The sequence below is a fragment of the Corvus cornix genome, chromosome 22 (genome assembly GCF_000738735.6).
Source record: "Corvus cornix cornix isolate S_Up_H32 chromosome 22, ASM73873v5, whole genome shotgun sequence".
Lineage (NCBI taxonomy): Eukaryota > Metazoa > Chordata > Aves > Passeriformes > Corvidae > Corvus > Corvus cornix.
Window position 1 is genome coordinate 4,012,490 of NC_046351.1, and position 24,539 is coordinate 4,037,028.

General features: G+C 57.1%; 2 protein-coding genes and 1 long non-coding RNA gene across 3 annotated transcripts; all 3 read left to right on the forward strand.

Moving 5' to 3' along the window:
• Positions 1-545: 545 nt before the first annotated feature.
• Positions 546-7,104, forward strand: PROM2 (prominin 2). Its single transcript, XM_039564232.1, has 23 exons — positions 546-931; positions 1,106-1,155; positions 1,279-1,481; positions 1,593-1,713; positions 1,907-1,970; positions 2,049-2,138; positions 2,261-2,460; positions 2,543-2,617; positions 2,704-2,767; positions 2,884-3,043; positions 3,165-3,317; positions 3,660-3,783; positions 4,313-4,404; positions 4,481-4,565; positions 4,670-4,816; positions 4,924-4,995; positions 5,069-5,161; positions 5,271-5,324; positions 5,687-5,767; positions 5,998-6,066; positions 6,209-6,298; positions 6,431-6,537; positions 6,662-7,104. Exons 1-23 carry the CDS (start codon positions 715-717, stop codon positions 6,723-6,725), a joined length of 2,475 nt encoding a protein of 824 aa, XP_039420166.1. The 5' UTR covers positions 546-714; the 3' UTR covers positions 6,726-7,104.
• Positions 7,105-13,247: 6,143 nt separating this feature from the next.
• LOC120411165 lies at positions 13,248-16,857 on the forward strand. The gene is made up of 2 exons (XR_005603560.1): positions 13,248-13,367; positions 13,931-16,857. It is a non-coding gene; the product is annotated as an uncharacterized LOC120411165 (long non-coding RNA).
• Positions 16,858-18,979: 2,122 nt separating this feature from the next.
• Positions 18,980-24,181, forward strand: LOC120411164 (prion protein). Its single transcript, XM_039564373.1, has 2 exons — positions 18,980-19,084; positions 21,837-24,181. Exon 2 carries the CDS (start codon positions 21,839-21,841, stop codon positions 22,610-22,612), a length of 774 nt encoding a protein of 257 aa, XP_039420307.1. The 5' UTR covers positions 18,980-19,084; positions 21,837-21,838; the 3' UTR covers positions 22,613-24,181.
• The last annotated feature ends 358 nt before the right edge of the window (positions 24,182-24,539 follow it).

Genomic DNA, 24,539 nt, shown 5'->3' on the forward strand with positions numbered 1-24,539 from the left:
GCTCGACCCATGCCGGGGACTAGGATCCGGCCCTGGGAAGGAGCCGCGGCCGCCTCGGGGTGTGAGACAGGCGCTGGCTGAGCCTGGAAAACTCATCTCACACCCGGTCGGCGAGTGGGCATCGCCAGCTGGGCCTCACTGCCCCCTCTCCGTGTGTTCCCCCTTATTTTCCCTTCTTGTTGCTACCCCGGATCCCGGGATGCTTTTCCACAGGGTGATTCTGCCCCCCAGGTGCCCCATCCGCACATGAGGATCTCCCCACAAGGGCTTTTCCCCCAAGTGATATCCCAAATCCCAGATCCTTCCTTCCACGCTGGCTGTGGTGGGGACGAACACCCTCCAGCCCAAGGCCAGGGGGTCCACCATCCCCCGTCCCCCTCCCCAAAACCCCGGGGAGGCTTTGCCATGGGTTTTGGGAAAGGCCTTGACAGAGGGGACCCCGCGGCGGTGACTCAGGGATGCCGGGGGTTGCGAAACAGGCCTGGGATGGTTTGGGAGACGCCTCCGCGCAGCCCCGCCAAGCCCAGCCGCCCCGGGGAGCCCGTGGGGGGAACAAGCCACGGCAGCGTCTGGCTTTGCGCGGCGGCTGACCCGTCAGGCAGGTTTCCCGGAGCGGGAGCCCAGCCGGAGCGAGCCGTCCAGCGCCGGGAATGCCCCTCCGCCCGCTCGCAGGCTGAAGGAGCCCCCGGCTCTCTCCTCGCCACCGCCGGAGCCATGCGGGCGGCCGGGCTGCTGCTGGCTTGGGCGCTGCTGCACCCCGCTGCCACCCAGCCGTGCCACCCCGCCAGCCCCGGCGGCGTGCTCCGCTTCACCGACAGGCACGCCGAGATCCGGGTGCCCGCGCTGCACCGCGTGCCCAGCTCGCTCGATCCCCTCTACGGCCTCGTCCGGCGCTGCCTGGACCTCATCCAGCAAAACCCGCTGCCCACAGGTGAGCCCCGAGCCGGGGAGCCGCGACCCCGCTGCGGCGGGGGCCGGGCCCTCGGGGGGTTTGCTGGCTGCAATCCCGGCGCCCGGAGTGCTCCAGGGATCCCGAGGGGTTCAGGAAGAGGATTCAGGTTGGGGGTGCATCGGCTGGGACCAGTGCCATGATTATTTTTTGCAGAGCTGCTCAGGACAGCCCTGAATGACCCCGGCTCGGTGCGGACGTCTCAGGTGAGCCGGGACATGGGGCGGGGGATGCCGTGGGGACGTTTTCCACCTGGCACGGGGCACCTGGGCACACGGAGCACCCCGAGCTTGGTGCAGAAGTGCCGACGAGGCTCTCCCGTGGCGCAGGTGGTGCAGTACGAGCTGGGCTATGTCGTCTGTGCCGCGGTGGCTCTGCTCTTCACCGTGGCCGTGCCGGTGGCCGGGATGTGTTTCTGCTACTGCCGGAGCCGGCGGCGGTGCGGGGGCCGCCTCCGCGCCCACCGACGCTCGCTGGGCTGCCCCCGCCGCTGCCTGCTGGCCTGCCTGTCCTTCACCTCCCTCATCATCCTGTGAGTCCCCCAAACCACCCCCAAAACTCGCACTGGGTGGGGGGAACCGTGTCCTACGGGACGGGGAGGCTCTGCCTGACAGCCCCGTCACCGCCTGCTTATTCCCGGCAGGATCAGCGTCACCTGCGCCTTCGTCACCAGCCAGCGGGTGAAGGGGCAGATGGAGCCGGGGCTGGGGGCCGTGCCCTCCACCCTGCGCACGCTGCGACAGCACCTTGCCAATGTCCCCCAGGTGGGTCCCCGAGCGGCCTCGCCCCCGGCATGGGGCGCTGCCCAGGGATGGCCGCGTTTCCCCCAGGGGATAGTTTGGCAGGCAAGAGGAGGTGACGTGGCTGCATTAAAAACGAATTTTGAATGGCAGCGTGGGGCTCCCTCCCCTCTCGGCGGCTGCTACTCCCGGCTGACCGGCTCCTCTTTCCTGGCAGGGGGTGCAGATGGTGGTGGACAAGTTCGAGGTGCCCCGAAAGCAGATAATCTCCGACCTGGGTGGTAAGCGCCGCGCCGGGCAGCACCCCGAGCTTCCCCCGGGGATGAATGAGGTGCTGACGGGGCGCCGGTGCCTTGCAGGGCTCAGCCGGAGCGTGGGGCTCTCCATCCACGCGCAGCTCAAGGCCATGACCTACGCGGCGCTGGCGGACCTGCAGGACAGGGCCGGAGGTACGGCCGGAGCGCGGCCGCCCCCGGGACCGGGGACGGGACCGGGACCGGGGCCGGGGCCGAAGCCTCGCCGGGGCAGCCGAGCGGAGCAGCGTGACCTAGCCCTGGGCTTTCTCTTTAAGACCTACAGACCTCGCTGCACCATTTACAGATTCTCGACAGGACGGCGCGGGCGCTGGCGGCGGCGCGGGCCGAGCTGGAGCCGGCGCTGCGGGAACGAAGGCGCCGCGTGGTCGCGCTCCTGGACGACCCGCGCTGCACCTCCTGCGCCAGCGTCCTGGGCAGGGCACAGAGCCTGGAGCTGGGAGCCGACTACGGCAAGGTGGGGTCAGGGCCCTGGTCGCCCACCGTCACCTCCCCATCCGGCTGCCCCGGGGCTCACGGGTTCCTTCTTCCACTCCCAGGTGCCGTCGGTGGAGAAGGTGTTGAAGGCGCTGGGCGGCCTGCCCCGAAGTGACTTTGCGGAGATGATTCGCCAGGTTGGGGGGTCGGGGTGAAGCAGGGGGGGTCCAGCACCCGCAGACAGCTCCGGCTGAGCTGCTCAGCACCCCCTCTTTCCTCGCAGGGCAATGGCACCTTCAACTCCATCCCAGAGCTGGCCGTGGAGAGGATGGCGCAGGTCATCCAGGGTGAGTGGAGCTGCCACAGCGAGTGGGGACATCCTCCACGGGGCGAATCCCAATTTGGGGACATAGGGTGGGATGCAGGGACCATCCACCCCTCCAGCACAGCCTTGGCCCCGCAGATCTGCGGGACGATTTGACCCGCACGGCGGAGAAGGTGCAGTCCATCGCTGACAGCTTCCCCTTCCCTGACTACACCCGGCCCGTGAGCGAGGCCCTGCTGAAGGCCGAGGACCGGAGCCAGCCGTACCTGCGGGAGGCGGAGCGCTTCGAGCGGTACAGGTGACCCTGGGAGCAGGACGGGCTGCAGGGGGTGCAGCGGAGAAGGGCCCTGAGCCCTCGCCGAGCCCCGGCTGCCTCAGCCCCGCATCTCGAGGCTGTGCCCTGCTGCTCTTCCCTCCAGGTGGATTGCGGGCACGGTGCTGTGCTCCATCATCCTCCTCATCCTCGCCTGCAACGTGATGGGGATGGCCCTGGGGGCGTACGGGCTTTCCAAGCGGGAGGACCCCAGCGACTACGAGTGCCGAGGAGAAGCTGGCGCCAAGTTTCTCCTGGTGTAAGCGTCTCTCTGGGTGCTGGGGGGCCATTCCATCTCACACCCCCCCAAAAAGCAAACCAGAAGGGTAAAGCCAAGGGAGGGACTGGGAGCTGTCCCAGCGGAAAAGCTTTTGAAGCCACCGCCTGCGATGGCAGGTTTGGGAGAAGCTGCTCCTCCCTGGGAGCTGGCAGCTCCCGCGCCCCGGCCCCGCTGCCCGGCACACCCCGCTCCCAGGGCCCTGCCCAGCCCGGCGTGCCCGGGCTCGGGAAGGAGCCGCGGGGCTGCAGCTGGACGGGCAGGTCCCTTCCTGCCCGCTCGGCTCTGCAAAGCCGCCGCCGGCGCCTCCTCTCCCTCTTACAGCGGCGTGGGCTTGGCTTTCCTGTTCTCCTGGCTCCTCATCCTCCTGGTTTTCGCCACCTTCCTGGTTGGGGGCAACATCCATACGCTGGTTTGCAGGAATTGGGTCAACCAGGAGATTTATAAGGTGGGTGGCCACACATCCACCCATCACCCTGTGAATCTCTGCTTGGGTGCATCAAAACATCTCCAAAGGCTCTGTGTTCTCCCCCTAAACCGGACCAGAAAAGCCCCATCCTAGACCAGAAGACTAAGTTTAGGATTAGCTCCTTGGATTTGCATCATCAGCTGGGAATTGCCCTTGTGCTGTTAATTCGCTTCCTGCGGGATTGCTGCTCCCCGGTCCTTGGGGATCCCTGGGGTGCTTGGGGCTGGCAGCGCGGTGTGATGGGGCTGAGAGAGGGATTGGGGGAACGGGAATGGGATCAGGACTCTTCCCAAGGCAGTGCCACACACAGGCGGGTCCAGCACGGGGCTGTCCCTCCAAACACACCCAGCGAGGGTCCTCAGTGGGGAACAGACAAATAAAAGCAGAATTAGCTCAGGCTGGGATGAGCCACCCCAGGATGCACCTGCAAGGGCAGAGCACCCCCAAAATCACTGCTGGGAACACCTGGGCCTTACCCTGACCCTGTTTCTCCTCCTGTTTGTCCCAGTTCATCGACACCCCTGGGAATCTCCCTCCGTCCATGAACCTCACTCGCCAGCTCAACCTCAGGAGGGACTCCAACCTCAGCTCCGCGTACCGGTGAGGGTCGCAGGAGCCCCCCCGTGCAGCGGGGGTGAATTTGGGATCACTCTGCCGACGTCCCTCTGCCTTTCAGGGAGTGCAAGAGCGGCGCGGGGCTCTGGGAGGTGCTGCAGCTCGACAGGTCCTATGACCTGGATGAGCACCTAAAAACCCCCAAGGTGAGGGCTGGCTCCAGCCAGGGCCCCTGGTAGCGGCAGGGGGACGCAGGAGCTTTACTGGGGTTACTGGGAACGCTGCAGATTCCCTGGTCTGATCCTCACAGTACACGGCTGATTTCCAAAAACGCCTGGGCGACTTCACGGCGAACCTGGGGGATGTCCGGCTCCTCCGCAGCGAGGGCAGGCAGGACCTGGAGACCTTCGCCCGCAGCGGAGTGGATGAGGTGGACTATGGGCGCTTCCAGGAGGAGGTGAGGGATGCTCACAGCGAGCTGGGCCCCACTGCAGGATGTGTCCCACACCGGGGCCGCCTGCCAGGGTTGGATTTTGGGCAGCCCCCAGCTCGGTTTTCCTGCAGATGAAAAACCCCGTGGTGCAGACCAGCCTGCCCGGCTTGGCAAGGAACCTCGAGGGGCTGCAGAAGATGCAGGTGAGCGGCGGGGCGGGCGGTGGGGATCCCTCGGTGCCCAGGGGGACACCCTCACCCCGCTGTCCCCCCACAGAGGAACGGCACGGTGGCCGGGCGGCTCGCGGCGGAGGCGCGGGCGCTGTGGCAGATGCAGAACTCTACGGTGCAGTCGCAGGAGGCTTTGGTGGTGAGTCCGTGCCGGGCTGGTGGCAGCGGTGCCGCTGGCACTGCCTGGTGGTGTCCCCTTGAAGGGGACAATGGGGCTTTTGAACCTTTCTCACTTCTCTGTCACACAGGCAAAGCTGGGGGAAAGCGTCCAGTTCCTCTCCCGCTTGGCACCTCACCTCAAGGTACTCGTGAGTCTCTTCCAGCCCCAAAAATCATGAGGTGCCCCGGGGGTACCATCTGCCAAAAAACCCAGTTGCAGGGTAATGGGAGAGCCCGGAAAAATGCCAGCCAGGAGAATCGGTCTCCTTTAGTGATTGGATTTGCTGTTGCAAATCAGAAATCTCCCTGCAAAGGCGTTTTCCTGCTCGGGGCACAGCCCTCTTTCCCTGCCCTCCAGCAACCAGACCCAATTTGAAAGAAACCAGACCCAATTTGAAAGAAACCAGACCCAATCTGAAGCTCGGCAGTGCTTCCTGCACCCCCCGGGCACCCCTCCCGCTGCTCTGGGCCCTAAAGATGCCCTGTCCTCCCCGTGCTTCCCCAGGAGCGGGTGAAGAGGACACTGGCCACCACAGCTTCGGTGGAAGCCCGGCTGCCCGTGCAAGCCCAGCAGATCCTCCGGCAGGTGAGGCGGGGCTGGATCAGCCATCGGGGGGTGCAGAATTCCCACAGCCGGACGGAAAGAGTGAGAACAGGGCGCTGCAGGAGGGCACTGGGAGCCTTCAGTCCTCATTTCCCAGCCTGACATTAGCCCGGAGTGGCTGGAGCGGGGCTGGAGCCGGGCTGGGAAACGCGGGGATGGAGCCGGGCTGGGAAGAGGGGGCTCTCCCTCCATGCTGCCTTCCCTCTGCCCAGGAACTCGGCTGCTTCACCAGGAAGGAGCTGCGCTACTTCACCCAGTACCTCAACTGGGTCGGGCAGACGGTGAGCGCTCCCCTTCACCCCGCGGGGATTCTTGGGGCGCAGGAGCCCCCACGGATCCCTCATGGATCCCCGAGCCGAGGCGGCAGAATGCATCCCAGGAGCCAGGGGTGGGCTGATGCCTTGTCCCTGCTCCTTGTTCCAGCTGAGGGAGGACGTGGCTTCGTGCCAGCCGCTCGCCACGGCCCTGGACAACGGGCGGGTCATCCTGTGCGACCGCATCGCTGACCCCTGGGTAGGGATCCCGGCCCTCCATGGGGGTCCAGCGAGGACCCACGGGAGCACCAAGGCTTCCCAAAACCCTCCAGAGCCCGGGGGCTGCCCGTGCCCTCCCCGCACGGCTCAGCCCCGCGGCGTCTCCTTGCAGAACGCCTTCTGGTTCAGCCTGGGATGCTGCACCTTCTTCCTCATCCCCAACATCATCTTCGCCGTCAGACTCACCAAACACTTCCGCCCCATCCGCAACCGGCTCATGTGAGAGGCGGGCGGGGACGGGGGCACACGGCGTCGGGGGCACACGGGGACGGGGGCACACGGCGTCGGGGGATGTGGGCTCCTCTCTGACCAGCTCCCCGGGCTTTCTTCTTCTCCTTTGCAGCTCTACGGGCTCAGAGGAGACCTGTCCCTTCCACATCCCCCGTGTCACGGCGCTCAAGCTCTAGGACGGGGCTCTGCCGGGTGCGGTGCCCCAGGAGCTCCCACAAACCGGTGCCCAAGCACTGCAGGGCTCCGGATCCCTCTGTCGCCTCTCAGGGCTTTGGATCCCTCTGACGTCTCTTCCTCGGTGTCCTTTGGGGTCTGGCGTCTTTCCCGAGTGCGGGGCGCCCGGAGATCGGGATCCCTCTGACATCTCTTCCTCGGGGGGCTCCCGGAGCCCGGCTGATCCCGGCTGGCAGGGGAGGCTCCCCCGGCTCTCCCCCACCACCGGCGCACCCCTCACACCCCACAGGGAAGGGCGCCCGCCGCTGCCCCACCGCAATTCCCCACTCCCGGGAGCTCCGGGCGCTGTGGGGCGCATTAAAGCCCTCCCCTGCCAAAGCTGCCGCCGGCTCCTTTGTTGGTGCCCTCCGTCTTCCCGTTGTCCGCAGGGCACTGTTCTGAGGGGCCTCAGGGGATAAGGGGAGCCCGCGGCTCGGGGGGGCTCTGGGGATGAGGGGGTCAGGGGCTCCAAGGCTCAGGGGTTGCCACAGCCAAGGGGATTTCAGGGCCGGGGGCTTTGGGGCCAAGGGGGCCGAGGGCAGAACTCTGGGGCGGAGCGGGGCTTTAGGGCTGGCGCTGTGGGGCCAAGGGGGCTTGGGGTCTGAAGGGGCTCTGGGGCTGAGGGGACCCCATGGCTTGGGGTCTGAAGGGGCTCTGGGGTTGAGGGGACCCCATGGCTTGGGGTCTGAAGGGACTCTGGGGCTGAGGGGACCCCATGGCTTGGGGTCTGAAGGGACTCTGGGGTTGAGGGGACCCCTGGCTTGGGGTCTGAAGGGACTCACGGGGACTCCAGGGCTTAGAGGGGCTCATGGCCGAGAGGGGCTCTGGTGCAGAGAAGCTTCAGGGCTGAGGAGTTGCCACAGCCAAGGGGGGCTTTAAGGTTGAGGTTATGGCTGAGGGGGCTCCAGGACTGAGGGGGGTCCATGGCTGAGGGGGACTCTGGGGCTGGGGTTGTGGCCAAGGGGGTTCTGGGGCTGAGGGGGCTCCAGGGCCGAGTGGGCCCCAAGGTTGAAGGGTTGCCACAGCCAGGGGGGGGCCTCAGGGCTGGGATTGTGGCTGAGGGGGCTCCGAGGCTGAGGAGGCTCCAGAGTGCTCCAGGGGAGTTCAGGGGCTGAGGGGGCTCCAGAACTGAGGGGTTGCTGTGGCTGAGGGGGGCTTTGGGGCTGGGGTTGTGGCTGATGGGGCTCCGGGGCTGAGGGGGCTGAGGGGTGACACGGCCATGGGGGCTCCAAGGGCTGAGGGGGCTCTGGGGCTGAGGGGTGACACGGCCATGGGGGCTCCAGGGCTGAGGGGGCTCTGGGGCTGAGGGGTGACACGGCCATGGGGGCTCCAGGCCGGGTCTGAGGCGGCTCCAGGGCCGAGGGGCTCTGGGGCTGAGGGGTGACACGACCATGGGGGCTCCAGGGTTGGGTCTGAGGTGGCTCTGGGGCTGAGGGGGCTTTGGGGCTGAGGGGGCTTTGGGGCTGACATGGCCGTGGGGGCTCCAGGGCCGAGGGGGCTCTGGGGCTGAGGATGTGGGTGGACCAAGCCCCATCCCCACCCCCCGAAGAACCAGGACACAAACACCCTCCCATTGCAGGGCTGGGGGCCCTCCTAGCCTCGGGGTGCAGTTAATTAGAACCTGATTAGAGCTTAATTAGAGCTGGGGGCTTGGGGCTGAAACTGCGGGTCAAGGGGGGCTTGGCTGTGGGTACAGCCATGGAATGGTGGAATGGTTGGGGTTGGAAGGGACATTAAAAGGTCATCTCGTTCCGTCCCCTGGCATGGGGAGGGGGCTCTTCCCCCCATCCCAAGGAAGCCCAGGCAGGGCTTTGCCTCCCAGTTTTTGATTTAGTGTGAAATTCCTGCTTTCCATTCAGATCTTTCATCCCCCGATTTCACAGGGCTTTGCCCAACCAGCAAATTATTCCCAAAATCCGTACGGGAGCCTGCAGATCCACCAAATGAGGATTTCCCTCCCTGAAACGCTCTCTCTTTGCCAGCCAGGAGAGAGAAATGCCCCGTTTGGATGCATTATTGAAAGGCTTTTCCTGCCCGCAGCCAGCAGCGGTGAAAACACCTGGTTTATGCATTATTGAGGTAATTGCTGCCCGCAGCCAGCTGGTTTTAAGTGGTTCCTCAGCCTGCAGAGGTCAGCATTGGAAAGGCTTTTTCCAAAGGGATTTAGGGAGCTGAAATCCCGAGGGATTTCTGCAGGAACCCCCCCATCCCCAGGGGTGTCCTCAGCCCACCTGGAACCCATCGGATGACATCAAAAATCAGCGTTAAAATGGAATATTTTGTGGTCAGAGAGAGTTGTGGTGTGTGGAAAAGTGATGCTCTTACCTGGGATTCAGTCGGGAAATGAGATGCTCCCAGCTGGATCTGAAGGCCTGAAGTCACAAAATTCTGACATAATTAAAAAGGAGAGGTTTGCCTTATTTTTACAAACCCCTCTCTGCGGCAGCCCCGTGTTTTAAACGCTGTAAAACCCACTTGGTGGTGCAGGAGAGCAAAGGGATTATCCACTTTAAACGTTAAGTAACCTAAAAGCAATAATATTTACCGGCTTCATCCACTGATTAAAGCAATCACAGAAACAAACCCGGAGTCGTTTAGGTTGGATCTGAGGTCATCAGATCCAGTGGATTTGTGAACAAACGAGCTGGATTCAGCTGGATCTTCCTGAAGTTATTCCTTGCGGCTGGGTCACAATAAATAACAGATAGACAACAAATAGCAGAGGAATTCACCCCGAAATAAACGTTTGTTATAGATCACCACCGAATATCCCTGTCCCTTGCCTGGAATGTGGGTGGATTAAAAATGTGAGGATCTTTGAGTTCGTGGTAAATCACCCACGAATTATCCAGAGAATTGTCCTAAACCAACCGGAGGGCTCTTTATTTACAGGGAAAAACAATAAAAAAGTGAGGACAAGCTGGGTAATGATTTGTCACCTAGAGCAAGTCAGGATTTATGATTAACATCCAGTCCCTCCCTCACAAAGGCACCTTGTCTCTTCTTCATGACTTTTTGATATTGATAAATAAATTAATAAATACTGATAAATTGATAAATTAAACACTGAAAGTAGCTCATTTCCAGCTCCTAAATGTATTTTTTTATGATTTGGTGTCTCCTCTGTCAGGGTTTTTTGTCCTATCTCAGGTTGTCTGGATCTGTGTTTTTGAGGGGTTTTTTTTCTATCTCGGTTTGTGTGGATCTGTGTTCTTTGCCTTCTAAGGACTGAACTGGTGTTGATTAAACCACTTCCCTTCTCAAACCTCCCCTTGGAATTCAGCCCTTGGGACACCTCAGCTCCCTCGTGCTATCCCTGCTGACCCCGGGAAGGGTCTATAATTAATAGGTAATCAATAATTCACAGGGCTGCCGCTCTGGCAGCTCTCCCTGCTGGGCTGGGAGCTCTGCTCAGCCCAGGTGCTGCCCACCGCCGACTCCTATTTCAGGACACAAATGGTTCTTCTCTATTCCCGGAACTAAGGAGAAATGCAGGAAAAGTCCGGCCAGTTTTGCAGGAATCAGCTTATTCCTGGGATTATAATGGCATTCAGTTTCACCATTCTTATTGCACTTCCCTCTATTTTTCTCCCCATTTCTCACTGAACACCAACCTCCTTTTCTTCCCCACAAAAAGGATCTGTGACCTCTCCCATCTGTTTTTCTCATCACCCCCTAAATACAGCTCAGGGAGCTCAGCCACAAAACAGCTGCCATGGAGAGTTGCTCGAAATGTCATCCCCATCCCCAAAATGTTCTTTTTAGAGCTGTTTGTGCAGCAGAGCTCCAGCAACGAGTGAGGGAGGGAGGAGATCCCAATTCCCAGCTCGATTCTGTTTAACCTCGGCTGAGGACTTGGCGGAATTGTACCAAACTTCCCATTTTTTTTGAGGCGTGGATTGATTCCCTACTGACTCCTTAACCCAGGCTCCCAAACGAGCTCGGCTTTGTGACAAACCAACTCCCAGAGCTTTCGCTCCCATTTTCCATTGTTTTTTAACATGGAAACTCCCTGGATTATTGATGCCACAAAAATATTTTGGAGGCACGGAGGTTCCAGGCCTGAACACAGCCAAGAAAACACCTTGGGAGAAACGATCTGGGCTTTATTAATCCGATTAATTCTGATTAATGCTGATTATTATTTGCTGTTTAATGGCTGTGGACGGGGCTTTGCCTCCCGGGTGACCCCGTGCTCCCAGCCCTGACCCGCTGCTGTGAATGCAAAGCCAATTTCCTTCATTTTCTGTACTTTGACCATTGTTCTGTCCCCAGAGTCCCTCTGGGCTCGCTGGGAAAGGTGCTGGAAGCCAAGCCAGGGGCCAAGGTCGCCGGAGCTGCTGGGAAAAGGGCACGTTCCAGTCGTGTGTGTCAGTGAGAATCAGCTTTAGGGACAACTGCAGGGAGAGGAAAAGTTCTCCTTGCCCATCTCTGGGGCAGAACAGCCCTTCCCAAGCTGGGGTTTGCCCTCTGCTGCTGTGGACTCCCAGCCAGGTTTGTTTTCATCATTTACAAGCCGTTCTCCTCCATGCTCTGGAAGCACCACGGCATAAAAACGCTTTGCAGCTTGTGCTTGGTGCCTCTGGATTTTTTCTCCTGGTGGCTGACGGCAACCCCCAGCCCTGAGGAGACTGTGGGCTCCTTCCCTTGTAATTCCAGCTCTCTGCACAGATTTAACGTGACTCTAATTGCCCCGGAGCTCTCCACGCAGGCCACGAGCTGGGAGTTGCTTTGGAAAAGTTGAGGAGATAAAATCAAGGAGAAATCCTGGGGGAGAATTGTCAGCGCTGCCGCCTCCACTCAGCCCCTAAAACTGGCACATCCCAGCACCACGCTGTGCTCACTATTAAATAGTTTTTATTTATTTTTATTTTTATTTTTATTTTTATTTTTATTCTTTGTTTTTATCCGAAATATTTCCAGCTGGGGGAAAAACCCCCCTCATTTCATCCTTCTCCTCACCCCTGTCAAAGCTCAGCTTCCTCATCCGTTCGCGGGGCAGCCATTCCCACCTCATAATCCCGGCTCGGAGGCAGGAATATTATCGGGAATTTCCAGTGGTGTTGGCGCAAGGCGAGTGAAACCTCGGACCTCAGGGAAGCCGCCTTGGAAACGCCTCCGGGGAGACGCTGCAAATCGCAGCTTTCCCCACATAAAACCCTTCGGAATCCCAGCTGCCTTCGAGCTGCCGCGGGGGGACCTCCCGGCTGCTTCCGAGCGCGGCTTCTTTGCACCAGCTTCAGCTGCCAGCGCCGCTCCTGCATCCCTCGCATCCCTCTGTAGCCATGGAAACGGCCACGGGGGAGCGCCGTGCCCATGACAACCCCGCGGGAGCCGATTGAGCATCCTCAGAGCAGCTCCAGCCTCCGCCTGGGCTTTTCCTCGTGCCAGGCTGCGGCTGTTGGCTCGTCCCTGCTCCCGGGCGGGTGATGGCAAAGCTTTTCCTCACGGGCAGCTCCCCTGCCGGGGTAAAAGGGCAGATGTGACATTTAGTGCCGGGGTATTTGGTGTCTGAAACTTCCCTGGTGTCTTAAGAAAGACAAACTTCGTAAAGAGCCTTTCAAGTGCTGCCTTAGGGGACGGAAAAGCTTTGGACCGAGTCGTGTATGGTCTGGGGTCAACATCCCGGCTGGAAGATGCTCCAAAATGGATGGGAGGGTGCCCATCCCTTGGGAAGCTGTTCCAAGGGGTTAAAAATCCTAATGGATAAAATCCTGGCCCGATTTCCCCCCCGACCCGCATTTCCCAATCCCGGTTTCTCTGTTGATTCTCATTTACACTCAGAGCAAAAGAGGGTGGAACCCCATGAAGTCCCGGCCCCTGGAACTCTTCCCATGGAGGGAAAGGGGGAAATCCGGGTGGAAATTTATTCACCAGCTCAGCTAAGAGGATTTACAAGTTGGGTTTAATCATCTCATCCTCAGTGAGCTTGGGAGGTGGAAACCAGGTCAGGGCAGGGAAAAGCTTGTTGTGTTCTCAGGTGAATAAACAAGGCAAAGACCCGGATCAAAAGTAGGTGTATCAAAGAAAAAATGTGACTTTAAAAATACTATAAGCTTAATTTAAAAATAAATTTTAGAAGTTATTTCTCCATCTTCAACCTGGCTCTTATTTCAGTCTGTCTCGACTTGGTTTTTTTTAAAATAAAAATCAAGTCATTACCTGCATTTCCTGGCATTCAACTTTCACCCACAGCCCCTTTTCCCAGTGGGAAAACTGATTTTTTTCCTGCCCCTTTCCCAACTCAGCCCAGCCAGGAACTCACGAGAAGCACCAAGAAGCGCCCTGTGTCTGTCACACCTCCAAAATTTAAATGCACCAGCCCGAATTTCGACACGTCCCTACAAGCTCTGAGCTCACCGTGACACATTCCGGGCTCGGAGCGATTCCCCCGAGCAGGATCCTGGATGATTGATAACAAAACAATGGGGACGGGAGCGTCTGAGCCCAGCCCGGGTTATTTTTGAGGAGGTGACCTCAGCGCTGCCGCCTGATGTCATCCAGCGTGCCCCCACCGCGGCTCCGAGCTCGGAAAGCCCTTCCAGGGGATCGCGAGTTAAAAATAAACGGGAGAGAAGGAAAGGAAAAGAAAGGAAAACCTCCCGGTGAGTCATGTGTGCCCAACCTTGCCGGCAGGGGAAAAAAAAATAGGGATATTCAGCTTTTCCTGCCAGGGAGCCAGCTGTGGGTAATGGAATTTCGGGGAAGTTTATGGGAATTCTAGGATTTCTGGGAGAGAGTTCGTTCCTGAAGCTTTAGGGAGGAACATGGCGCTTTAAAAGGGCTCGAACGCCGGGTCCCTGCCGGAGCAGAGAACAGATTTATCCACTCAAAGGACACAAGGAGCCCTTTCTGGGAAGGCTTTTCCCAGAGACAGCAGGGAATTGTTGGTGTCCTGCAGCAGCTGCTCCCAAGGCACTGCGAGAGGTTATTTTTAAATCCAACACCGGGCTGAAACCAGAGCAGACAGCAAACATCATCTTGGAACGAGGACCGACTTCTCCCATCGGTTAATCCAGATAGAGGCTCAAATACACAAACTCGATATTTCTTTCCCTCGCTTCAAAGCACTTCTATTATCAGTTTTATATTCTAAAAAAAGGAAAAATTTCCCAATGAGCTTTTTAATGCTTTTTCTTTTAATAAAAGCTGTTATTTTCCCTCCTAGCACCCAGGTGATGCCTGGGAGAGGTCAAAAGCACATTTTTGGGAGCTGTGACCCATCCAGGTGATCTGCCAAGGCCTCGATGCCTCACTGGGAAGGCATCAGGGAAGGGAGGGTCCTTCCCACCCCTAAGGAGCTTACGAGTGCCCCTGCCTGGAATAGCAGCGAGCCCAGGAGCGGGGTTATCACAGCCCTAATCAGATTGGAGCAGCTGGGCGGACGTTTCTAACCCCAGGGATGAACATTTATAACCCCAGGGATGAACATTTATAACCCCATGGATGAACATTTATAACCCCATGGATGAACATTTATAACCCCAATGGATGAACATCTATGACCCCAAGGATAAACATTTATAACCCCGGGGATAAACATTTTTAACCCCAATGGATGAATATTTATAGCCCTGTGGATAAACATTTTTAACCCCAATGGATGAACATTTATAACCCCAATGGATAAATATTTAGAATCCCCATGGATAAACATTTTTAACCCCATAAATGAACATCTTTTACCCCAATGGATAAAGATTTCTAACCCTATAGGTGAACATTTCTAACCCCATGGGTGAACATTTTAACCTGAATGGATGAACATCTATGACCCTATGGATAAACACTTCTGACCCCGTGGAGAAACATTTTTTACCCCAATAGATGAATATTTTAACCCCACAGATGAACATTTAGAGCCTTTTTAAGGCCTTGTCTAAGAGTGAAGCTCAGCAGGATGAGTTCAGCCCCCAATATTTCCTATTCCAGCGGCCGCTCCTGTGGAACAGAAATGAAAATAAATTAATTTGGCCGATTTGCTTCCTCGAGGATCCGGATTTGTCTCGGGAGCACAGCGAGGAAAAGCTCTGCTCGATTTGCTGTTTCCTGCCCCAAACCCACTTTCCCTGGTCCCTCTGGGGAGCCTCCCACAGAGGGAAGATTCCAGCAGGATCCCGGGGCCCGTGAGTCACATCTGCCCGTGGATCCCGTTCCCAAATGACATCACCGAGGGAAGCAGATCCACATGGACAGCACAAACTCCTCCCCAGCACCACGAGCCATAAACTGCTTTATTTTTTCCATGAGCTCCTTGGCTTCTCTACAAAGCCGCCCCTGGCCAAGGAGAAAACCCCTCTGGAAGCAGCGGGGGGTGCTGGATGGAAAGTTTGGCCGGGCGGTTCTTCCCCTCCGTGATTTTCCTCTCCTGGCACGTGTCTCTGGGATTAGGGACATGCTGGGACTTCTCCTCCTCCTCCTCCTCCTCCCCACCGTGGGTTACGTAAGCGGTGACTCCCTGGAAGGGCACGGAGTCAACGTCCTGCTCGTGCCACCCTTCCCTCCTGGCCAGTTTCCCTGTGCAGAAGAGGCTGAAATCGAATCTCTCCTCAGAATCGGGGATGGTTTGGGTTGGGAGGACCTTAAATCTCACCCGAGGTCAGGGACGGCTCCCACTGGCCCCAAACACCTTTTGTCCATGTTTGAGCCCTTTTATCTTGTTCTTCGCTTGGTACAGGAAAGCTTCAAGGTGTCAGGAGCAAAGGAGAAATTCCGTCCGTGAGGGGTGAAATCCTGCGGTTGAACATGGAGTGGTGATGCAGGTCGAGATTTCCCAGGGAAAAGCCTGCCACTAAAAAAGGGGTAAAAATGACATTTCTGCCACTAAAAATGGGGTAAAAATGATATTTCTGCCACTAAAAACGGGCTAAAAAATGACATTTCTGCCACTAAAAACGGGCTAAAAATGATATTTCTGCCACTAAAAAAGGGGTAAAAAAGACATTTCTGCCACCAAAAACAGGCTAAAAAATGATGTTTCTGCCACTAAAAACGGGCTAAAAATGACCTTTTTTCCTCTGGAAGGAGAGCTCTCTGCAGGGAGCCCAGCCCAAGTGAGCAACGAAGGTCTCACCACAAAAAAAAATGCAAAATATCCTCATAAAACCTCAAATTTTTAATTACACACTGAGATGGGAAAACAACAGCATCGCTCCTCCCAGCTGGGAAGGAAGGGCCGCCAGGGCTTTTGCCACTGGCCCTCTCTGTCCCCAGACTGGATTTTCTCTGCTCTCATCCAGGCAGGAGCCAAACATCACCTTCCCAAGAGAATTCCGAGGAGTTCTGCTTCAGAGGGATCATTCCAGGGTGAGTATTCCATCAGAGAATAATCCAGGCTCTGCAGAACACACCTCATCAGCCCTCTGGACATGCTTGCTCCCGATTATTTTTCCCCTTGGAGGGTTTGAAGAGTTTTCTGTGTGAACTGGAAGTGGAATTTGAGCTCGAGTCCGGACTTTTTGCCATCTCCAGGGAGCGAGGGCAGGATGGAAACAGCCCCTGCGACTTCACCCCTTCCTCAAACCCCACCAGATCACCCCAAAACCGTCGGCAGTTGAGCACAGAATGATGATGCAGGTCAAGCTTCCCACACAGTGCAAGGAAAAGACTTTCTGCCAATAAAAATGGGCTAAAAATGACATTTTTTTTCCTCTGGAAGGAGAAAAACCCCACCAGATTACCCCAAAACCAGCTGGATGCCTTCCCCGCCTTTGCTGCGACTCGTTCTGCAGGCAGACCCGGAGCTGCGTGAATAAAAGCGTTTTGCATGAATTAAAGCAATAAAAAATGACACAGAATCAATGAAGGAGATGAACCTTCCTCCCTCCCCGGTCCAGCATTAAACCAAAGTCAGCTTTTTCCGGCCGTTAGGAGAAAAACTCATCCCATTAATGATTTCTAAGCTGGCACAGGGCCTGTTGCGCTATTTCCAGTGTGAATGAGGAAGGGCCAAGCCTCCAGAGGAGATTGATGCAGCTCCTGCCTTGAGGCTGAGAGAAATTTTACCCCGGGATGCAGAGAAACCATTAAAGAGCTGCTGTGGATGCACTGGGCGGGGCACAGAACTCCCACAATAAATTAAATATTCATTCATAATCCATAGGCTGCTCCTGCTTGTTTTGTGGCCGGGGTCTGATGAAAAATGTCTCTGTTTCTGCAAACAGAAATGCTGTTTCCAGAGAAAAAAATGGTTTCGTTTTCACTGTTGGCCAAGCCACAGTTTTCAGTAAATACTCTTTTCGGATAAATAATTTGCCATTGTTGTTGTTCTTCTGGAGTAAATTATGACAGTAAACCCCTGATTTTTAGATTCATGCAGGATTAATTCATCCCAACCAGCCCATTCCTGGTTTACTTTTATTCTTTTGCTGGCACGGGGTTTGGATTGCCCATGGGTGAGTGTTTCAACCCAAAGCAGGCAATCAGGAGCCATCTGCACACAGAACAAATCTGCCCTGCAGGACAGAGCTTCCCCAGGCCCACAGACCTTAATCCTGCCTATTTCATCTTCTCCTGCCCGGGTTAATATCCGTGTTTTGCCAGCACAGCCCATTTCCCTGCCAGGCAGAAATGGCTTTCATTTATTTTAACTTGATCCAACCAGATGGATCCCAAGGCCGTGGAGCATCAGGGCAAAATCCATTTTTACAGCCAGGTGTGCTCTGTGGTCCAGGATGGCCGTTCCTGGTCCGGCTGATTTGGGCAGCAAAACCTCGGGAGGGTTTTGGTGTTAAAATCATAAAATCCTGGAGTGGTTTGGGTTGGAAGGGACCTTAAAGCTCACCCAGTGCCACGGGCAGGGACACCTCCCACTGTCCCAGGCTGCTCCAAGCTCGTCCAGCCCGGCCTTGGGCACTGCCAGGGATCCAGGGGCAGCCACAGTTGCTCTGGAAAACCCATTCCGGCCCCCTCCCAACTGCCACAGAAACCTCCCTGGATTCAAACTGGTCCATTGTAACCCCAAAAGTTGGGAACCACCCCCCATTCTGGTCTTCAGCTCTCTGTTTATTCCAGCCACGTATTTTCACCCTTTGAAAAAGCCCCAGCTTGCCATGAGCATCCCGCAATTGTTAATTTTCTTCTGAGGCACTTCCTCCCATTAAACACCGGGATTCCTGGACATGAAGTGAGACTGTGGGAGCGAGTTCTACTCCTCTGGAGGGAGACAGGTTTGAAAGACAAATTCGTCCTTTCTCCCACAGGCCTGAGCCGGGTTGGTTTCCTCTCCATCAACCCCCGGAGCAGCTCTGTTCCACGGGGTAATGGATGATGGATAATGGATAATGGGTAATGGGTAATGGGTAATGGATACTGGATAATGGGTAATGGATTTGGAGCTGCAGTCAGCAGCTGCTAAAAGTATCCTGCCCTCTCCCAGAGCCTCGACCATGAGATTCCCAACCCACCCCACTGATATCCTCCAGTATCCAGGTGCTGCAATTTCCCAAGGTTTCCAAATCAGCCCCAAACCCTGATATTTCTTCAATTAAAAAGAAAAAATCCGAGCACTGCGATTTTCCAAGGTTCCCAGAACAGCCTCAAACCTCATCGTTCTGTCCAGTGTTTCTTCAGTAAACCATCGGGATACTGCGGTTTTCCAAGGTTTCCCAACCCAGGCCCAAGCCTTGGCATTTCTTCAGTATAAAATCCAAATGCTGCAAAATTCCAAGGTTTTCAGATCAGCCTCAAACCCTGATATTTATTCAATAAACCCATCCAAGAGCTGCAACTTCCCAGGATTTTGAAATCAGCCCCAAGCCCTGGTATTTCTTCAGTGTAAAATCCAAATGCTGCGATATCCCGAGACGTCCAAACCAGCCCCACATCCCGCCGATTCCACCGGTATTTCTTCAACAAACCATCAAAGCACTGCGCTTCTCCGAGATCCCCAAACCAGCCCCAAATCCTGGTGATCCCACCAACATTTCTTCAAACCACCATCCAAGCGCTGCAATTCCCCAGCAGGCCCCACACCCTGAGATTTCCTCCGTTTAAAATCCAACCGCTGCAGCATTCCAAGATTTTTGAAACAGCCTCGAACCCTGGTAATTCTTCAACGAAACCATGGGAATGCCGCGATTTTCCAGGCGCTCCTTTGGCTGCCAGCGTGGCTTCCCGTGCCGGGGGGGGGGACGATTTGGGGTGAAAGCCGGGCTTTGCGGGGAGCTGGCCGCGGTATTCCCTGGGGAAGGGGCTGGAGCTGGCCGGGCTCTGCGGGGCTGGGCTGCGCCAGGAGGCGGCTCCTCCCTCTCTCTATTTATTCCTCCGCGGAGCTCCGTGGCTGAATCGCCTCGGAGCGAGCGGTGCAGCGAGCTCCCAGCCGGTGAGTGCCGGGGCAAGCGGGGCGCAGGGGCTTCGGGAGGGAGAAACCCAGAGGTGAGGGGGGTTTCAGCGCCGAGCGGCATCGCGGGGGCGGGGAGCTGCCTCTTTCTCTGCCATCGCCGCCTAAAAATAGACATTTCCAGCGTCTCCTTAAAAGCCAGAGCTCTGCTCCTGCCCGGCGCTTGTTTACTCAGCGTTTATTCAGCGCTGGAGCTGGTGGGGAATTTCTCCTCCGAGGGTTTTGCCTTTTCCCTCGGCTGCCAGCTGCTCCCTCATGGTTCGGGGCGTTAAAAGAGAAAGGGGATGAGGGGGAGATTTCTAAACCCAGAGGTGACATTTTCGGGGAAATCCCGATTTCATCGCAAATTCCCAGAGCCCCAGCCCGCAATTTTCACCCCCTCCAGGAGCCAGGACATTCCCAGCATCGCCGAGCATCTTCCCACCTCCACCTTCCCCACCTCCCTTCGCTTCTTCTCCCCCGTCCCCGAGGTGATTTTCACGGGTGTTTTGGCACCCGGATGTTGGTTTTTCCCCTCCAAACCGAAACCTCCTCCTTGCCAGCCCCGAGCACGTAATTGCTGCTTGCGATCGCTCCTCGCAGCCTCCATTTTCCGCTGAGGGAGCTCGGAGTTCCTCCAGCTCTCCAGCGCGGATACAAATCCCGCCGGCACAAACCACCTGAATTAATTTCTCATTTCCAGCATCCGCCAGGAGGGCGGATATGGGGGAGGAAGGTTAGAAAGCGTCGGGGAAAAAAAACAAACCAAAAAACGCCTGTGAAGCCTCTCGATCTATAATTTAGTATCGATATCACGGTCACGCCAGAAATGTCATTTCCGAGCACAGGGCCTGAGGAAGCGGCTCCTGACCCCATCCGTGGTTTGTGCCAGCGAATTCATTTATTTGGGGCGAAGCTCCGCGCTCGCTAATTAGCGCGGCGCAAACGAGGCTGCGCGCTGCTCATCAGAGCTCGGCTCTAAAGGCAATTAAGAGGAGCAGGGCAGCGCTGCCAGGCGCTGCAGTGCTCCAAGATTTCTGAATCAGCCTCAAACCCTGAGATTTCTTCAATAAAACCATTGCGGGGCTTTGCCAGAACCCCTCTTTTCAACCAGGGGCTGATTTCCCCCCCCTCGGAACTCACAGCGGGGAGCGACATCTCCAAAAATATATTTTAAAAGTGGCCAATTTGCTGATTTTTCCTCCTCCGTTCTGAATTTTGCCGAGCACCCAGGGAGCGTTCGCTCCTTTGGTTGTTTTTCCTTGCCTTTTGGCTATTTTTAACCCCCCTGATCTCATCCCTGCCCCCAGCGGGTGGGTGCTGCGGGGTGAGGGAGGCAGCAAGCCCGCTCCAAAGCGGGTGCCTTGCGCCCAGATTTTTCCATGGGCAAGCCTGGAATTCCTGCCCGTCACCAGGGACAGGCTCGAGCATCTCCCCTGCATTTTTATTTAGGCCTCTTGCGAACGATCCCAGCCGGAATGCTGAGCTTAAAGGGCTTTGATTCAAACATTTCTGGACATAAAACCAGATTTTGGGGGCGGGAGAAAAGGAGACAAAACATCGTTATCTGAACGCAAAGAGACGAATTTGCTTTTTGTGGCCTACAAAGCCATATCTAGGTTGGAACAGAAGAATTTCTGGCTTAAACAGGGGCTTGTTTGGCCTCTTTGGAGCATCTCGGGAAAGCTCAGCACCTCCTGCCTGCCCTGAGGTTACTCCTGGGGTGACCCCATAGGAAGCTGCTCCATTAATCGCTGCAGAGCACGAACATTTAGGACCCGAATGGAATTGTTTCTTGCTGCCAGAAGGCGCATGCAGGGGTGCTGTGAAATGCCCACCCACACTGAGAATGCTTCTCTCGCCCTCCCCAGCAGGCAAGGAGGGATTTTGGGGGATAGCTCAGCCTCGGGCAGGGTGGAAAAACCCTTTTCTGTTGCTGCACTCGCGTGCTGAACGCGAGGGGAGCAGCAATTCAGCGCCCTTGGCATCGAGGGGAGGCACCCGGAGGGGTTTTGCAGCCTGGGAGGTGTTTTCCGAAGGTCTTTCCAAAGGATTTGCAGGGATCGTCCAGGCGGGATTATGCACACAGGGAGGGAAATGGCTCGTTAAAGGGGATTTCAGCCTTGCCAGCCCTCCAGGCAACGGGGGAGATGCCTGGCGTGCCCCCGGAGTGCCAGCAGCCAAACGCTGAGTCAAGGGATGTTCGCAAACACATTGAACTCCAAAAATGCCGGTTTTCACCTCAGGCCTGTGGCCCCTGAACAGGGATTTGGGCAAAACGCGCTGAATTCCGGCTCTGGGGAAAGCAAGCGTCCGGGGCCAGGCTGGGCGTTGCCCTCCCTGCAGCACCGAGGGCCCAAAAGCTTTGGGATTGGGCTGAATCCGTTCACGGCATCGATCCTGGCACAGCAGAAATCCCATTTCTACCCTCAGACTGGGCAGGGCAGGTTGGTTAAGCGGGGTTTTACCTCCCAATCAGGTGAAGCATTTTCTCCCCAAAGCTTTTCTTTCACTGCTTAAAACTGCCATTGCCGGCAGGGGTCCTGTTGGGGGATAGAGATAAGTACATATATATATGAAATATTTTATATCCAAGTGAGGCGTTTTTGGGGACACAAACACGCATTTAGTCCAAAGCTGTTTATTCTGCAGCCGGATTTAAAGGGAGCAGCTGAGTTTTATGTGATGCAGAAGTGAGGGAGTGTTGAGCCCGGGGGTTTGTGCCCCTGCCCTGACGCTGTCCTTGTCCCCACAGCCATGGCCAGGCTCCTCGGCACCTGCTGCCTGCTGCTGCTGCTCCTCGGCGTCTGCACCGACGTCGCCTTCTCCAAGAAGGGCAAAGGCAAACCCGGCTGGGGCACAGGGAGCCACCGCCAGCCCAGCTACCCCCACAACCCCGGTTATCCCCACAACCCCGGTTATCCCCACAACCCGGGCTACCCCCGCCAGCCCGGCTACCCCCAGAACCCCGGCTACCCCCACAACCCGGGCTACCCGGGCTGGGGACAGGGCTACAACCCGTCCAGCGGAGGAAGCTACCACCAAAAGCCGTGGAAGGCCCCGAAACCCAAGACCAACTTCAAGCACGTGGCGGGGGCGGCGGCGGCGGGGGCCGTGGTGGGCGGGCTGGGGGGCTACGCCATGGGCAGGGTGATGTCGGGGATGCACTACAGCTTCGACAGCCCCGACGAGTACCGCTGGTGGAACCAGAACGCCGCGCGCTACCCCAACCAGGTCTACTACCGCGACTACCAGGGCCACGTGCCGCAGGACGTCTTCGTGGCCGACTGCTTCAACATCACCGTCACCGAGCACAACATCGGCCCGGCCGCCAAGAAGAACTCCTCGGAGGCCGGCGCGGCCGCCAACCAGACGGAGGCAGAGCTGGAGACCAGGGTGGTGACCAAGGTGATCCGCGAGATGTGCATCCAGCAGTACCGCGAGTACCTCCTGGCCTCGGGCATCCGGCCGCACCTCGCCGACGCCTCCCTCGCCGCCCTCCTGCTCCTCGTCCTCTTCGCCCTGCACTAGAGCGCCCCGGGTCCCGCGGCTTCGAGATGTCACCCGTGTCCCCGTGGGGTCCCCCCGGCCCCCCCGTTCTCGCTTGCGGTCGTTCTTGGTGAAGAGCCCCTGGGGCGCTCCCCGGAGTCTCCGGTTTAGGCAACGGGATGCAAATTTCCTTCTCCGCCCCAACCAAGACAGGACAGCGCTGGAGCCGGATGCCCGAAAACGTGGCCTTCACCACCTCCTCCTCCTCCTCGGGGTCACCCCGAGAGGGACCAGGCAGAGGGGAGCTCTCCTTGGCATCCCTGCGAGAGCGTTTCCAAAAATCCTCTTCGCTAACAGGCAGGGTTTTATCCCCTCAGTCCCGCTGCCACCACGCCCTCCCTTTCCCTGGGGTACCCCAGCACCTCTGGGGATTTCGGAGGGGCAGCTGTGGGGTTTTCAAGCTGCCAGGCTGCAATTTGAGCCCTTTAACCCCAAAAACCCCTTCCCCGTGTACATAAGGAGCTGCTGCTCCGCACCCTGCATGCTGCAAAAACCTCCTGCAGCAGCACACCAAAATAAAGTCATTTTTTATTCCCCGCCACTGCGAGCCTGAAGCACCAGTCAGTCTTGAAAGGCAGAAAGCACTGCTGAACGCCCCAAACACCCCCAAAACGGTGTGTCCCAGCCCGAGAAAAAGCTATTTTGGATGCTCTAGGTGACAAGTCACGTTCATGCTTCAGCACCTTGGCCTACAGGACGTTAAAATGCAGCAAAAAGGATTCTCAGGGGGGTCGAGCACGGAGCAAGAGACTGAAATCAGCTAAATCACACCGGACCAGCAAACAGCATCAGGAAGAACGGGCCTGGGAAGGGAGATGCTTAAAAAACATCACATTTGTGAGTAATTCCTCTGACCTGTGGAAGCAATGGGTGAAATTCTTGCTTCTCGTGTGCTGGGTTGATGCCGGGCTGGGGCCGAGCTGTAACATCCGTGGCGCTGCGCTTGCCGAGCCGAGCTCTGTTTAATATCTCTCGTGTATTTTTTGTTTTTGCAAGGCACTGAATAACACTGTCCTCAATGAAATTTGTTTTGTTTTGGTTTTTTTGCATTGGTGTAAGCTAAGTGAAGATATATTATATATTTAAAAAAATATATAAATATATATAAATAGAAAATAAACCTTTCAGGACACCCACCGGAAAAGCAGGGCTTTGAGGTGCCCCGTACTTTGTGATACGCGGATGTTTTGTAAACCCGTCACGGTGCATGCCCGGAATCTGCCGTGCTGAGCCTTTTCTAAGTGTTCCACGTCTGGTACAAATTAAAACGGATAAAGCCAAGATGCCCGGCAGCCTCCTTCGTGCGACAGCCCCCGGCCGGCCCCGCGGAACAGAAGCGGCATTTTCCGCCCTCTCTGTGCCCCCTCCCTGGCCTGAGGGAGCCTTTGTTCCCTCCCAGCGCCGGATCTGGCGCAAACCCCACAGTCCCAGTTAACCTCTGCTCCTCCCCTGCTCCCACTGATGGCATCGCTGCAGTCCAACGAGTATTTTCTGATTTCTGTCTAATTCCAATTTCTGCCTAATAAAAGAGTTTTTACGTTTGCTGTTTCAGTGGCGTTAAGCCCCACCCAGGCCCTGCCTAATCATGGAATGGTTTGGGTTGGAAGGGACCTTAAAGCCCCTCCAGTGCCACCCCTGCCATGGCAGGGACACCTCCCGCTGTCCCAGGCTGCTCCAAGCCCCAATGTCCAGCCTGGCCTTGGGCACTGCCAGGGATCCAGGGGCAGCCACAGCTGCTCTGGGAATTCCATCCCAGCCCCTCCCCACCCTCCCAGGGAACAATTCCTTCCTAATATCCCATCCATCCCTGCCCTCTGGGAAACCATTCCCTGTGTCCTGTCCCTCCATGCCTTGTCCCCAGTCCCTCTCCAGCTCTCCTGGAGCCCCTTCAGGCCCTGGAAAGGGTTTT